General features: G+C 37.4%; 1 protein-coding gene across 4 annotated transcripts; it reads right to left on the minus strand.

Moving 5' to 3' along the window:
* Positions 1-10,350: 10,350 nt before the first annotated feature.
* On the minus strand, positions 10,351-11,350 carry LOC108148542. Of its 4 annotated transcripts, none has more exons than XM_017275586.2 (2): positions 11,256-11,338; positions 10,351-11,182 (listed from the first exon to the last, which is right to left on the minus strand). In XM_017275586.2, exon 2 carries the CDS (start codon positions 11,106-11,108, stop codon positions 10,386-10,388), a length of 723 nt encoding a protein of 240 aa, XP_017131075.1. In that variant the 5' UTR covers positions 11,109-11,182; positions 11,256-11,338; the 3' UTR covers positions 10,351-10,385. The 4 variants fall into 4 exon arrangements, with proteins under 4 accessions (XP_017131075.1, XP_017131074.1, XP_017131076.1 ...); XM_017275585.2 differs by having other exon boundaries at positions 10,351-11,191; positions 11,256-11,337; XM_017275587.1 differs by lacking the exon at positions 11,256-11,338 and having other exon boundaries at positions 10,351-10,972; positions 11,050-11,159.
* Between the last annotated feature and the right edge of the window lie 6,036 nt (positions 11,351-17,386).

Below are 17,386 nucleotides of genomic sequence, written 5' to 3' on the forward strand. Positions count from 1 at the left end.
GCAGTTGCAGTTGCAGATGCAGATGCATATTCGCAACATATATATCTCCACCTCTGCCGCTGTCTGATTGTTCTGGCGCTGCCATTGGACCGGAAGAAATTATTGTTATTCGAATTGATCTGCCATAGCTTCGATGTTGTCCAGTGCGATAGGCACTGCTGCCAGAGGAGCGATATCGCTGCGTCTGCGGCCAGTAACTGCCGGAGTTCTGATAACGTCAACGCAGGAGAATGCAGCAAATGATATTGGTTCCCTGTAACTATAGCAGCAGGGTATATGGTGTTTAAAAAAAAATTTCAACAAAATTTGTAGACCTCGGAAGAGGAGCAGAAATAAATTGGGTTTTAAATCGCTGATAAAAGCTGTACAAAATAATGAATTTAAAAAGATGACTCATTTTGGTATAAAAACATGTTGATGCATACTTCTAGACACCTTTGTAAATGCTTTCAAAACTCTAGTGATTTCTGAAGCAACCCCTTATTCGCAATATTAATACTAAACTTTCTGTAAAGCTACTTGCTTTTGGATTAAAAACATATTGTTGCATACTTTTAGACACATTTGTAAATGTTTTCAAAACTATTGATTTCTATAGCAATACTCGTAAACTATCGGAAGAAGATGTCTTAAATAATGAAGTGACTAAAACGAAACCTTTTGCAAAACTCCAAATATATTGATGCATACTCTTGGACACCTTTTTAAGCATTTGCAAAAATTTCTATAGATCTGTACCACACATATATTCGTATTATTTACAGAACTTTTATGGCAAATGGGATTTCTAGAAAGCAAGTGCAGTAACTTATTAAAAGGCAAAAGTAAAGTATTGAATAAAATTAAAAAAAAAAAAATCTTCCGTTATTATAATTCCCAAGCTTTTACTTGGTCGTATTGCACGACCCAAAAGGATTTTGATAAAAACAAAAATAACATGTTAATAAGGGAGTAATTATTAGTCTGATCCGTCGTTTATGGACCTTTTTCGTGCTTTTTTTTCCATGCAACCATCGCCAGCGTTATTTATTTGCGCTCACATATGCATAAATAATGGGTAGGAATACCTCCCAAACACCCACCCATCACACAGTTGCCCAACTGCCGCTTGTACAATAAATTGCGAAAATATTATTTTATCAACAATAATTAATTAAATGCACTTAATTGCGTGCCGCAGTCGCAGTTGCTGTTGCAGTTTTGTTGCTGGGTTTTCATTTTTTGTATTTTGTATTTTTGTTGCCTTATTTTTGTGTATATTTTCAGCTTGTCCCCTGTTCGACCTTGTTTTTATGCAGCTGCTACTGATGTGGGTGGTGTGGTGATGGGGTGACTTGGATGCTGGATGGGCGGTAGCTGAAACATGGTCATCTGCATGCATATGCTTGAGCAGCGTTGTAAGTAGCCATGTAACTGGACAAGTGGCCAGCCGTTCTCGTTCTCGTTCCCATTCTCCTTTTTCCCTTTCGACCGAAACTCTTTCTGCGATTTATGCGTATTTTTAAGTGGCATTAAGTGCGCGTTAACATCTTATGAAGCCGGCAACGGCAACAATAAATTATTGCAACAGCAACAGCAGCAACAGCAACATCTGGATTGCCATTAAAAGCCCCGAAGCAAATGCTAATTGACGAGTGCCAGAAAGTGTGCTTTAAAAAAAGGCGGTAAGCTTAATGAGTTGTGCAGCTAATTGGGGCAATGCAACTACAGCAGCAACAGCAGCAGCAGCAGAAGTTGCAGCTGCAACCTGCAACATCTCGAGCTGTTTCATTTGCATTGTTATTGCGGCAAGTTGGTGGGCTTGCTGCATTTTTGGGTTTCGGTTTTGGTTACGCTTTTGTTAATGAAGTTTGTCGGCCGACATGCGGCAGGGAGAAATATTATGCATACGCCATGTTGACCAAAAGTTTTACAAATCCTGTCCTGTCCTGTTCCTTCGTTTCCTTTCCTTTTCCCAACCATGGACGTTGCACGTTCTTTGGACATATTTAGTCTGTGTGTTTAAGTGTGTGTGTGTGTATGGTAATTTACAATCCCCTGCTCATGCAATGTACACATGCTTGCACATGTATAAGTAAATTGTTAAATTTATACACAAAAGCAACGCGCTGCGCTGCAACTGCCAAAGTAATTTGCGATAAGTGCGTCAGATTCTTTGGGGAATTTTCGACCAGCAACCACAGAAGCAGCAGCAGAATCACCATCGCCGAAAACAACAATAATAATGCAACCACAACAACAAAAGTGGAGTAAAAAGTGAATATTTATTCGGTTTTGCAAGGGGTCCTTCCATAAACGAAACTGCAATGCACTGCGATCTGGCATTACGATTAAAGCCTTCTCGCTTTGGGGAAAATTAAGTTTAGCTGCATTTTGATTAAAGAACCTCATTTGGGGTGTTTTTAAGTTCACTGTTCTGCAATTACCTTTAGAAAAGGGGAAACGAAATGATGCGTTCTACAGTACGTTTCAAAATGTCTTGTGTGCCAAAGATAAATGCTTAATAAAATACTACTTTTATGTTAATTCAGTTCCTAAATTATTACTATTAGACACAGTTTAATTACTTATAATCCTTTATAAAAAATCATTAAGTTTTTTAACGACGATTTTGTAAAACGAACTGCCTATAAATAAATTTATTAAAATCCACAAAGCACTTTTAAAAATAATCATTTTCATAAAAAAATAATGTTTTACATAAAATTTTAGTTACTGAAATCTTAACAAATGAAAAACGTATATGTATGTATATGTATAAACAATTTATTGAAATGCGTAAAGGGTTTTTAGAAAATTGTAATAAATATAAGAAATCAATCAATAATACTAAAGAGTAAGACACATTAAATATCTTAAACTTCTATAATGTACTGCTTTTAAAAATATTTATATATATATATATATATATATATTTATATATTATTGTATATATTTATATATAATTATATATATTTATATATTTATAAAAATGTCCAAAGGGACATTATTGCCCATGGCAACTTCATGCCGAAGAAAGATGGAAGGACGCTCAAAAATCCAACGTACATTTCATTTGCGGCTTGTCCTGTTCACCACAACTCCACATGGGTGTGTGTTGGCCAAAATATCTGTGTGCGTTTCCCTTCTGTAAATAAGTCACAAGTGTATGCATATATACTTAAATATATATGTTTGTAAAAAAAAGGCAATTTGTATTTCAGCGTGTGCTTTTTTTCAGCGCTCCCCACAATGCTGTAATAATAAATTGCATAAAAGTATGCAATGAAAATAAAAATGCCAGTGCGTAATTAATGAGTCAAGGTGGTGTCATATGGTGCTTACCCACACACAAACGCACACACTCAAAAGGAGATGGAGAAATGCGACTTTGCTGTACATTGCGTGTTAAGTCGCGTATTTCATGGCGTTTATTTATTATGCACAAAGTGCCACCAGGAGTGGAGCAGGAGAATAACTCCCCGCCCAGTCAAGGGCTCAGCAAAATTATTGACTCAATTTGTAAGCTTGCACAGCAACACACACAGATAGCGTGGCAATCACACACACATACACCTGGTCCTAAGCTAATAAGGACATCATCCCAACAAAAAAATATTCATTTTTGTGAAAGCTTTTCGATCTTTTATACTTCAATTTAATAGTTCAACATTTAGTTTTAAAGTAATAAATAGCTTAAGCTCAAGTCATTTAAACTCGATTTTTAAATTATTTAAATAGAAACTCCTTTTCAAATAAAGAAAAAAATTTGTTTTCCGACTACAAATAACCTAGGCATATACCTTAAATAGTGTTAATAGGTGTGGTAAGCCTTTAATTATTTATTATTCAATTGTCACTTTAAAATACAAAATTGAAGGATAATAGGAAAAAAGCTTCAAGCTACCATTTTGAATTAAATAATATAATCTATTGGATGATAAATAAGTTATTTAAATTTAAAGGAAAATAGCATATTGAGAGTTGAACTCAAAATCCTTGAGCAGGATAGTCTGGATGCTATTTTTTCGACCACCTCTGTGCTCACACTCGCACACTTGGAGGCGTACGTGTGTAAGCCCCGCAGGCGCGTTAATTGCTTATGGGGCGCACATTATTCAGCTGTCATTCCGCAAATGGTAAGCGCAATTTCCTATCCCGCGCGATTCTCTTGGCCGAGAAGAAGAAATGGCCAAAGTTGCGGCTTTGGCAAACAATTAGGCAGCTAATTTGCAGCGGCTAAAAGGACTGGGCGCGACCTAATCCTGCCTTTTTGGACTGATGGCAGATGGGAAACAGGAGAGTCAGGGACGCTGTCAGTCAGAGAGACTCGGAATTTGGTATGAAATTTGGGCCAGCAGCTAAATCACTGCCAAATCCTTTTGACAAATACGCACACAAGGACGCCGAGACACAACTAAGCTGTAAGCCGGGCGCCACTGACTGCTGCTGCCTGCTGAGCTGAAAGGAAACGGAAACACGCTAATATGGCAAGTTATTCAAAAGGCATTCCAGATCGAGATAAATGCACTTGCCGCTCTCTGAACTTGAGCTGATGTTGCACAGGGAAAAAGGGCTAAAACAAAATCGTCTAATAATTTGTTAGCAACAACTATATTATGTTAGTAAATCCCATAAAAAATATACAAAACTATGCCTAATTATCCCAGAAACCTTTTGAACATTTTACCATATAGACCATAAGCTATTTTAATTTTATATAAATTTTGTGCTCAGTGTGGAAATGTGACTAGCAGAGCTGCCAGCGATGCGTTGTCAACTGAGTGCTCGGCTGTCAACACACCGAAAACTAAAAAGGTGACAAGGACAAAGCGCTCCCTATGCTGCTGTGGTTAACTGCGAGGATTGGAGGTTGTGAGGATGTAAGGATGTCAGGATACTGGGATAGTCGGATACTAGGATGCCAGCACATGGCAGCTGTCATGCGTGCAATGGAATGGCTCCGATTACTGGAGCCGGGGATCCGCGACTTACGGCTAAGTGGCGAAAGTTGCACCGCTGCACGCACAGAAAACAATTTTTATCAAGGCAATACTGGCTAGTTTATAATTTTAATTTTAACCATAATGTTGTTTAACTACGGTTTATTATCCTTAAACAAACAAATATTAAATTCAGATGATTACAATACTTGAGCTCATTTTTAATATACTGAAAAACTATTCTATTTTTTTTTTAAGTGGCCTGGGTTAGAGCCTCGTCCTGGTCCTTATTCGCATCCACATCAGATGAAGCCGTCTCTTGTCAGCCGTAATTTACGCGCATTCACGGTAGCTATGCTCGCAAATGGCAAACAAAAGACTTAGACACACGACGGGGTGACAGGAACCTCAAATCGTTTTGATTTTCCACACACGTGACTGACTCACCGAAGGAATACCCGCAAAAGATGATGCCAAGTTGCGCGAAAATAGTAAATGAAGCCTGACGACGAAGTTTGAATGCGAATAATGAAGAGTTGAATTTGCAAATGATTGCATAGAATGCCGTTTACGAAGGTTAGGGTTTTATCAAATTTGCAAAATCAAAATTTTGGCAAAATCATTTTAATTAGTCAGCTTTCTCTTCACCAAAATTATTTGGATAGATAATCAAATAAAATAAAAAGTTAAACGAAAGTGAAGACTAAAAACTTATTTGAGTTGCAATCATGTAACTAGGAATAACTGAGCCCTGCCTAAATCAAACAATTGAAATGATACAATTAAATTTTTTAAAAATTTTAAAATTTTTCTGTTGTATTTTGTACTAATACCTAGTGAAGAGAGCTCTTACACTAATAACAAATTACATTTAATATTTAATCTTATAAAATAATAATAATTGCAATGCAATCCAAATAAATAATAAATGGAAATGTTAACAACCATTTTATAATTGTCAAATGAGCAATTTTGTAAAGACAAAACCCCCTTGTTATAAATTGATGATTTTTGACTTTAATAAGTTAAAGTTAGCTTGAATCAAAAGATTAAAATTCTTTTTTCCAAATTATCTCTATAATTTCCCACAATAAGCTAATTACATTGTTTGAACAATAATTTTATTCGAGAGCCAACACATTGAAACAGTCAAAATACAAATCTCATTTGGTCTGCCATTTGTAATGATAACAATTTAATTCAATAGAAAATAGTTTTGTGAGCTTACGGATAGCCATGGAACATGACGTGCCTGGATAGCAGAATCAATTCCTTCGCACACACAAATAAAGTCGGGGGGTGCGTGGGTGTAGATGTGCCAAACAGGTGATCATTAGATTTGGCAAGTCGCAAACGATTCGCAACGTATTTACTACATTGAATCGACATTATTACGGAATGGCTGGCTGAATTGAATTGAATTATTATAACAGTTTCTGTTGTCATCGCTGCCAAACAGTGTTGGTGTGTGTGGGTGCTACTATCTGTGTGTTCGCGCGTCAATAATGTGCCTTTATGTATCTCTGTATCTGTGGCTGGCAAGTACGTGACAGACGCGGTTTGGCACGATTAAATTACGTTTATGATTATATTTTTGTTACAAACACAATTCCGCAACACACACACGCTCACATAGTGTCATAAACAAACGACACGCACACACATACACAGACTCAATCAAGAGGGCCATGTCACATTGTATTGAAGTGAAAATGGTTAACAATTGCGGCGGGAACAACAACAATACACCATTGATGCATGTTCGTGATGGATTTTCCTATTAAACGTTCACCGCGCCCAACTAAACAAAAGCCTTAATTGAATTTTAATTTAATAAAGAAGAGGTTGCACTGCAGGAAAGACACGAACTAAAATCTATCAAAATAATAGAATTAATTTTAAGTCGATTAAAAACCATTAAACCACTTCTGTATTCTTAGAGCATATATGTGATTGATCAGTAGAGTTTTGCTAAGGCAATATAAAGAGAATAGAAAGAATATCTCAGCAATTATAATGTATTTTTTAGGTGCCTTTTTTTCGACCAGATAATAACAAAACATACATTAAATAAAATTTTTATATTTCAAGAACTAATTTTGTTAAGCAAATATTTTTTATTTGGTAAAATTTTTTTTTTAAATTCCATATTTTTCTCAGTACATTCATTTAATATGATTGACGTTTTTCCCTTGTTTTTCACAAAGCATTAATAAATTGCTAATAAACGTATGTATTCTGTAATAAAATTAGGCTTTAATCATATTTTCAAAGTAAAAATCAACAACTCTCTGTTTTATGGTCAACGTTTATGACCTATTTTTTGAATATCCATAACCAATTATTCCTTATTTCTGCTGTCTTCATTTTCTTCTCTTTGCTTTTTCTTTGTGCAAGCTTTATTTTTGCCCTCCACTTCGACATTCACGAGATTAAACGCACTTTATGCAAATGGGCTCAAACACTTCTGGCAATCTCAACACTTTTGAGCTCCAAGGAGCCACTTGAACTGCACCTCGAAGTTAACCTCTCGATGCTCTCGTCTCATCTTCACTACGGAATCCTGGCCTCCTGTCCTCCTGGCATTAAATATCATTCCGGCTGACGCTTATTGCTTATTGCAAGCCGAGAAGACCGAAGCAACAAAGGATATCGCAGTGGTGCTTACACATAATATGAAATTAATAACAATCATACGCCACGTTGCCCGCCAGCGAGCCCGTTTGCCAAAGCCATTGCCATTTGCCACTGACAGGCGCATTTGGGTTCATAAGTTCTGTTCGCGAAGATTTCTAAAACTGTCAGAAATTGCAGTGAAATTACACAGGACATCGGAGAGGGTAAAAACAGGAGGCCGTGGAGCGCAGCTGCCAGAATGCTTATTAAAATATAAATATGCTAAAACAAAAAGCGCGTGCGGACGCCAAATGGACGAAGGGCTTTTTTCGCCCAGCGAGAAGAAGGGAAAACAAAACACCAAGACACGGAGAGCAGCGTACCGGGCAAAGTTAAAAAACTAAAGTTTTATACTATAAAATAATTTCAACTACTGAAATAAGCACGCGCGCCGAGTGCGAAGAGGGAAATCTCGAACTGCAAAAAATAAAAATAAAAACGGAAAAAAAAGAAACAAAAAGCGAAAACAAAAATTTACTACACAACACAACTAAAGTGGAAATTTCATGCGCGCTATGGAAACTTTAGCACTTTCGCCCACCGCCCGGAAAACTCCATCCCCCGGGAAACTCTGACAACCAACAACAACTACTATACTACCGTTCGTACTAACCATGCCAAGTAGCCAAGGCAGAAAGCAAAGTTGTTCCTTGCAAACAATGCGCAGTTATTCTTTTGTCGAATTTCGGACCAAGGTTATTTCGATATGTATTATGCAGAACTCTGCGCCCGAGCTAAGGAATCTGCGTTAAGAAAAATATTTAAAAACAAACTATAGCAGCAACAGTAGCAGCAATCCATAGACTTGGCTAATACATTTTTGATGGACTGCAGGGCAGTTCGGTGGGCATACCCACAGTTATCATTCGATTTTCATTAGTGAATGCACACAAAGAATACCAACCAACTTCGGAACGAGCGATTGCAATTAAGTAAACATTCTGGGGCCGAGCCTGCTTCGAAAAGAGATTTTGCACTCCAACCACTCCAACAATCAATCAATTAGCCAATTAGTCGACAGACCCATCACGCTCATCAATTCCCATGCAAAACTAACTAATTTGCGCACACAGCTAATCAAATTTAATTAAGACATCCAGTAAACATCGTGGCGAGCCGAGAACCAAAGGCTTTACGCATACGCCTCCATTTACCTGGGCAACAATTGAGGCAATAAAGGTAGTAATAGTTCAACTATCTAAGAACTCAAAAGGAATTTGGGAGATTTGGGAATTTGCAGATTTGGGAATTTGCAGATTTTGGCATTATAAAATTGATATTATATAAAAACAAAACATATTTATAAATATAACTGGCAAGGGAATAATCAATTTGGAAAATATACTACTTACATGTTAGTCCTAAAAGCTTTGAAGTTTTAATAATAAAATTCAATAAATTATAAAAAATCATCAAATTATAAAAATTTGCAGGAAAAGGTTCAACTTTTTGTCGCGTCTGATTTACTTAATAGACTTCCCTAATTTATTTATTATTAGTATAGACCGCATCTTCTCTATTAAGTATTTACATAATTTATAATAGAAAAGACAAATGTACAAGTTGGTTTAAATTGTTATAAACTTACATTTGACAAAACGTATAATGTACTATGTAAAGCCTTACAAACTAATTTCTTATATTATGCTAAATTCTGCATATTGTTTTAAGGCCTACTTACACCATATCAACCGCAACTGTACCGAATGCAATCTACGGGACTTGAAGCCCATTGTCTGTTTGATTTACTGGTGAAATATGGTCTTTGTACACGAAAGCAGGCCAACGAAACTAAACTCGTTTCAAGTCCTAACATTTTCGGTTATCAATGCAAATGCGTTGCGTTGTTGTTCGTTGTTCGGCGTTGGTGTTGCCGTTCAAAAAGTGGGCTCCACCGCAAAAAGGCTTACCTGCAGACAATGCGTTCCACGCCCCCGCGGCTTTCATCGGCATTCATCGGTGGTATATATAGGATACTCCCTGGCCATGGCAGTTGTGCTTTTGTTCGAAACTTTGAGCCCCGGTGTTACCTACCACTGCCTGCAGTTGCGTGTGGGTAAATAAATGGGTTGAAATTCCCCCAAATCGGTCGGACCTTGGGCAATTTTAGAGTTCTTTTATTACCAACTTGTTAGCTGTTTATTTGGCGCATTATTGACTCAACCGCTGCTCGCGGCCGAAAAACCCCAAGCAATTCCAGGACTACGCCTAGTGTGCCCCGGATATGGATACGGAGTCGTGCGTTTAGATAATCAACTAAGCACTTCATTATTCTGTTCCGGGGGAAAAGGGGGGTGCAAATTGCTCTTCCACTTTTAGCGAAATGTGGGGAAATGTGCGAAAATCCTCTGGCTTATTTCGCACATTACCCATGCACGCTTTTTCCGCTGCTTTCCACCCCATTTTTCCCTGATTTTCCTTTTTTTTTAATTGAATGATAAAACATCGCTGCACAGCCTATTCCGATTCGCAGTGAGAGGCATTAATTTAGATTAGCCAAACGAAAAGTGCGAGTTGAATGTTCTCAACAGGCTTTCTGTGTGTAAATAGTTGTTGAAAGCCCTGAATCAGATTGCATGCATTGAGTACTGGCAAACAGACGTATGAAGGTGCTGAGTGAAAGGTTGCCTAATAGGTTAGGATGCCATTACATTTTAAATAACATTAAAAGATTGCGATAAGAGTGTAATGGAGATGTGGAAGGGACTAGGTAAAACGGAAGAATATAATAGGTTATTGGAGGGCATTGATATTAAATCTAAGCATTTGCTTTATTTAGTTTACACTTCAGTTACCAAAAATAGTTCCCACCGGAAAGATGATGATTTTGCGATGGCCATTTATGAGCAGCGTTTCATAGTGATACCCCCGTTTCATACAGGCACTATATTTGCGCAACTCGAATGCCCGTTTGATGGGCTCCATGTCGACCCTAAAACAGTTGACCTTAAAAGTATCGAAGACATTCATCATGCCCACCACTTCATAGACGCTGGACACCCTTTCGTTCCAAATGCTAACCGATGCGATGGGCAGGGGATATTCCTTTCGATAGATCCGAGTGGCCTCAAAGGGGGTACGAAAGATGTGCATGGTAATAATGCCAGTGGGTCCTTCGCCCAAAAATTTATGTGGAATATCCCGCACCAAAATGGGCGTGGCATCGGGCATTATCATATCAGAGGGACCTACTATTGTTTTCGGTTTCAGTTCAGCAATCTTGAGAAGAGAACGTTTGTAGCAAGGATGATTTGACACCCTGCTATCCAAGGGTTTCATTAGAGTCACCACTCGACATTCGAGTTCTTCCATTAGACTTTCCTGTACCAAAAGTACTGCCACCGCATCCAGGGCAAAAGGATCCTGCAGAGATTCTACAAGATAATGAAGCGCACAATTGAGATCGCCATCCGAGAAAATAACCATCATGCATGGTGCATTCCAGGCGTACTTTTCATCGACATTTTCAGACTCCTCTGGTTGGTCCTCATCTTCTAACTCAGCTTCCATCTCGGACTGCTCCTGTTCACGTCCTTCGGACTCTATTGTTTCATCAGTTTTAACCTCTTGTTTTAGGTCAGCCCCTACGATATCTGGCAATGTTATTGTATTCACTGCAACACTGGGTAAAATTTGAACCATTTCTCGAGTTATTACCGGCTTGTACAATAAATCATCGGTCGACATAATTTATTCTGATATTTAATGTTTTCGAAAGTTTTAACTTCCAAATATTTAATTTGTTATTTGGTTCTGATATGAAATTGAAAGTATACTGGATGTATATTCATCTAAAATCCAATCATTTTTTTAAATTTTCGAAAAAAGCTGTTCTTTTTTTTTTTTAATTAAAAATCGCCCAAGGAAGTGACTAATTTTGAATAATTGATACAAAGTACAATGCAAGTTAAACCAAAACTATTCATAAAATAAAAGAGAAATTCTAAAATGTTTGTCTTGTGTCCCGGATAAGTATGTGTCGAATAAATATAAAAAATCGTTTGATGTTTGCTAAATATAAACCTTGATTATCCAGAGATTTTCCGCTTTGAGTTTGCTATTTGGCATATGAATTTGCGATTTTTCGACAATAACTGGCCAGTGGCAGTAAGCAAATCACTTGCTAAGCTCGCATGTATGACATGGCTTTGGGGCCTTTGCCAAATAAATATTAATGAAATGCATTTCATCAACGATACCAAATTACAAAATGTGAGCAGAAGCAGACCTGAGGCCATGTTAATTCTTGACCGGGCTTCACAAAATCTTAAATGCAATTACGCACAGCATTTGTCGAACCTGCTTTGGGCTGCAGGAGCAGTTAAGCTCAAGTTGACCCATTGTCAACTAATTGACAAATGAATGACTTGACTTGCTTGACAGCATTTGATTCGATGTTGGAACCGAAATCGCAGCCAAGATCTGAAAACTGAGAATGAGAACGAGAATAAGCCTGAGCCAGGACATCAGCATTTTACACTCATTAAGTTTAATTACACATTTTGCAGGGCCGGTTCGGGCATTCGAAACTAAAGCTCCTGCAGATGAATAAAGATTACCTCACTTGAGTGGAACAATGGAGCTCCTTTGTGTCGGACTAAATTCAAATCTTAATCAACCCTCAACACTTTTGCAGAGTGGCATTAGAATATAAGAATGAACAGTTGAGCGGATATACATTGTTTACCCCTAAGAACTTCAGCAATTCTTTTAGCAATTAAGTTTTCAAGCTCTTAAACTATTAATCATATGAAATAATTTACATATAAATTATGTATTGCGATTAAATATTTCTCAGAAGGCTTTCCAAATTCGTTTATATGCATAAATTGTTGTTATCATTTATGTTATTATGTGTGACTGCATTAATTATGTTTGGAAATGATCGATTGTCTGGTTAATATTCACTGCAACTCCCATCAATGTAACCCCTTTAATGAGTAGCTCTTTAGGCGTATAAAACCAACCCATATAACAAATCATTAAACGTTCATTTTGTTTAACGTTTGGCAACACGAAAGGGAATCGGAGTTCCTTCTGGTTACAACAACCTTTACAACCAAAATTTTTGCGCTTCGATGTCAGGCAGTAGGATCGTAAAAACGATGCTCGTTAGAGGCAAAGTTTTATGCGTTTTATTACACAACCCAAGGAGGTATGTTGCGACCTCAATGTCGCCTTTTGAAAGCAGGTTCAGTGTTGCCAAGTTGGCTATCATTTTTAGAAAAATAAGCTTAAAGAAAATGTCAGAAGAAATCTTTATTGTTGGAAAAGTTTCTAGTTTCAAAGGGTTTTTAAAAATTCATTTTAAACAAGAAAACACATATTCAAAAAAAATTAATATTAAATCGAACAAAGTAAATATTATATAATTTTATATAAAATTGAATTTATTTTAAATTTGCCTATTTTTGTAATGCGTTTTCTACCATTTTTGTCAGCACTAAGCAGGCCCCCCAAAGTCTCTCGACGCACGTAAAACCAAATCAGGCGAATGGACAAAACACAAGGGGGGGTGTGCTATCGCTAGTAGATTTTATCCAGTCCAAGCTGCATGATTGCATTTTATGTTTGTCTTAATTTTTTATGTCTACTTTGCGAGTGCGAGGCCATAAATAAAGCAACAATCAATTTTCATACGCACTCTTGTGCGACATCGCACGCAACTCGAGTCGTAAAAATGGCAAGGAAACCGAGAATTGTAATCGTATATTTTAACATAATATTATTGCACACCCAGATGTGGACAAAACTGGCATTTTCTCACACCCCTCTTTCCTCCCATTCAGCCCACTCACTTAAACATCATTAAATATGAAAATTCATCTGCAATTTATCAATTATTTATTTATGGCAATGCTCCTCTTGCATTTTACGCATGTGTTAATGAATAATTTTCTCGTTCTGCCCGTTGCTTGGTCTTTTCCCTGCCCCCTGCTCTTAACCATTTTGCGTGCCTGAATGTAAGTATGTGTTCTGTCCAATTCAGTTCAATCAATTCACATTCGCTTTTGCATTTTTATTGCACTTTGCCGGTATACAAAATAAAATAAGAAAAATTGGCAGTAATTCGACTAAAAAATACCTGGTATTTAGAATTGTTTTTAAAAGTTTTTGCATAATATATATGCACAGTAGTTAAATTTAATATAATTTTATTTGAGTGAATTGTACGATATCAAAAATAAACTTTACTTAAAATGCAAAGTAAAAATACCCATAAATAAAGTATATCTATGACATAAAAATTGTCAAAAATTAAAATTTGTTTTGTTAATTATCGTATAAAAGATTCGTATTATAAAAGACTTTAATCTTCCTGTTCCAGAAAAGATAATATATCAAATACAGTAATAAATGTAAAAGAATATACTTTATGGATGAAAATCAGGCTGAGTTCGAGTGCCCAGGTCCCATTTCTCAAATGTCGCACATTAATGCGCATGAAATTTTCGTTGTTGTGCGTTATTTTTATTGCACAAAAGAGCAGCAAATTGCATGCGGGCGAATGTGTGAAGACAGCAGCTGCCAACGAACTCGACCATTGCTGTATCGTACTTTTCCAGCTCCAGCTCCACCTACAGCTCTCCATCAGTCAGTCAGTGTATTTGTGCACTGGGGATGGGTCGTCAACGTGGCATTTTTCAATCAAAATACACACAATTTGCAATTTAAATGTTGATTCCGTTAATGCGGCGAATAACAATGAAATGAACACATATGGGCACTGCTTTGGGCTTTGGCACCGGTTTTTTTATTGAACTGAAATAAATAGTTTATGTAGAGTTCGCACTTGAGGGTCTGCGGGTTAAGTTTTGTATGGTTTTGGTTTTGAGGATTCGCATTGGATATGTGACGCGAAATTCCCTGCCTGGCTGCGTTTTATAACGAAGATGAATTGTAAATTGCATAGCAAATTAAATCAATTTTAATGGACATTGCTTATGTATTCGACAAATGCTTATTAAGCATTCATTATAAGCGAACCGCACTTTTATGTGTGCAAGCGCGCATCGGAGCCATAAATTGTGAGAAAAGTATGGCCAGTTAAGCGGCTTATCAATGTTTGCAGATGCGTTGGCCATGGTAATTGAGTGCTGTTAAATCCGTTCAAATCCATGTCAACTTAAAATGAATTAAAGCAGGCCTTGATGAAGTTTCCAATTTTTGCCTCTCTTTATTTCGATTTTTGAATTGAAATTGAATTCCTATTCCTAAATCGTGATTTAAAATTTGCAATCTAAAGGGTTGCTTTGAAGGTTTTTAAAAAGTATATATAAGTATTTAACTAGTTAACACTTTTTCATTTTTTTTTGGGAAAAAAGGCAATCATTATTGCATTTTTTTGATTTCTTTTTATTATTAAAATTTGTAAAATCAGAAATGTACGTTTTTGCCAACAGCACCACTAAACAATTTTAAAATTGTATGGTATCTTGAAAGCAGGAAGGGTAACCGTTCATAATAGTCAAACCATTAAAGTTCATTGTTAAAACAATAAACACTTTTCTGGGAAATGTTGAAATACAGACTAATGCAATGCGGTTAAGATACTATTGAGTCTTAGACACCCTTAAAACGACAAAGAATATATTATTCTACGCCTGTATTCGCATGTTCTGAGGGATCTATTTGGACAGAGTGCTCCAGCTGCACGCTTCCGCAGTTATTAGTCAGTAGGATCCTTTCGCTGTTTCATCAGCCATCACACACCATTTGACAACTTGCTCAACACTTTCCATCGCAGCGGCGCAACTTGACGTGTGGGCAAGTGAGTGGGTGACTGGATGACTGGCTGACGGGATGACTGAGTGGTGCTGTGAGTGGTGCGGTGAGAGGTGCAGTGAGTAAGCCCGGGAGCTGGCCATGTCTTCTTCGTCGTCAGCTAGCAGTCAGCAGCCATCAGCCAGTCAGGCAGCAAATGAGCAAAGGGAAAATTACATTTGGGACGCCGGCGTGTCGCCTCCATTGGCACGCAGCAGCAGCCAGCCAATGCACAAGTTTTTTCCGCTCTCCCACTGCCAGCCATCGAGTGCAAATTAAACCGAGCAGCGCACGGGGTTAATTTCACATGCATTTCACTGGCAATCAGTGCGTGCTCCACTCAACGGGTAATGCTACACGGGGAGAAAACACTTGAACTAGCTATTCGAAATCTGTCACACGCAGTCATTAGATTTCAAAGATTAAAGTTTTATTAAGTCAATTGGTTCTTTAAACTATTGAGTTATTGGTTTTGATTTGTCATGATTTTTACGATTTGTAATGACATTAGACGGTTATACCGTTAAATTTCCATACTTACTATGTGCAATGATTTTTATTATAATTACCATCTTATGAAAAACATTTTAAATTAATACTAATATTTTAAATATTTTCGATCTTTTTACGAAAATCCATTTATATTTAAATGAAAAAATATTAAAAAAGAAATAATATATATAAAAATTCCATTTGATTTGAGATGTAAGGAAGTTTTTGGCTTTCTTCTTAAGGACAAGTATTATACAAATAACATCAATGTGAGACGTAAATATTTAAGGCTAATATTTCTCCCAGTGTAGAACTAGTATTGGTGGTGCCTGCCCTGGGTGCCAATAGCTGTGCTGTTGGAGGCACTTAGCCCAAGCTACTTACACTGCGCTTTGACTGCCTGATGACTGGCGAGGGGCAAATGGTGATGGTGGGGTCGTGCTCTAATCCGAAACTCATTTTCCACCCCGCCGTCACACTCTATCGAAGGGACAGGCTCTATGAACTGGGGACTGGGTACTGGGGACCCAAAGTGCAGTCCGCCCGAAGTTTCTTCTTGGCCCGTGGTTGAGATAATTGCGTGTAACAGGTGTGAAAGACGGAATTTACAATGGAGATAGTGCTCGAGAGATCTTGAGAGGTTTTCAGCAGCTTCACAAATTAACTTCAAGCTCTCGCATTTCTTTGGGAGCGTTACACAGTGGGAAAACAAGTAGAACTTGTATAAGATGTGATTATAGACAGAAATTTATCTTCCAAGATATGTTCACTAGATTGTGTTGGTATCAAATAAAGAATAATTACTTCAAAGGTTTCTTTTCCACTTTAAAGGGTGTGTTACTACATGTAAATATAGTGCAATCACTTTTTAAAAAAGCTGCCTATAAGTATGCAATAAAAAATACTACTTCGTAATGAACCCATCGGACTTTCGGACTTAAACAAAATGTTGCATAATTTTCGACACCATTTTTAAGTGATTTCAAAACCCAAGTGATTTCTGTGGCACCCCCAATAAATTCATAACCATTATCGTCTCAGTGGAGGTGAGGTTGCCCAAAAGCCATCAAAGGGCACAGCAAGTTTTGGAGGACAATCTTAATGGAAATTATTATTCATGCACATTACGCGACAAACGCTATCTGGACTCGCCCAGGATTCGTTCATCTACATATCTACAATTCATTTTGCAGCAGCACCTCGAGGGCCGCAAATTCCGTTTGTGTCATGAGTTTTGCCTTTTAATTAACACCGCGCCGCAGTCGTAGTAAAACAAAAACAACAAGGCGTTCCGGCGGAACTCAAAAAGTTCGTAGCTTATGCGTTTTTAGTGTCCTTTTGCCGTCTGACTGGATGGCTTTAGCTGGTGTCCTGGCACTACATTCTCATTAGGCGCTAGGTGAAACGAAGAAAAATTGCCCTAGACTCTCCCTTTTGGTTGACATGGCCCCCTTTTTCATTTCGTATCTTGTGGATACACGCAGTGCGCATGGTCCAATTAAATTATTGCCAGTGCTGTCGGCTAATAGAAT

This window comes from Drosophila elegans, unplaced genomic scaffold, assembly GCF_018152505.1.
Source record: "Drosophila elegans isolate 14027-0461.03 unplaced genomic scaffold, ASM1815250v1 contig_476, whole genome shotgun sequence".
Classification (NCBI taxonomy): Eukaryota; Metazoa; Arthropoda; class Insecta; order Diptera; family Drosophilidae; genus Drosophila; species Drosophila elegans.

Bases quoted from the DNA above. Each gene is read 5' to 3' on its own strand.
- LOC108148542 (XM_017275584.2), bottom strand. From the start codon at position 11,285: ATGTCGACCGATGATTTATTGTACAAGCCGGTAATAACTCGAGAAATG.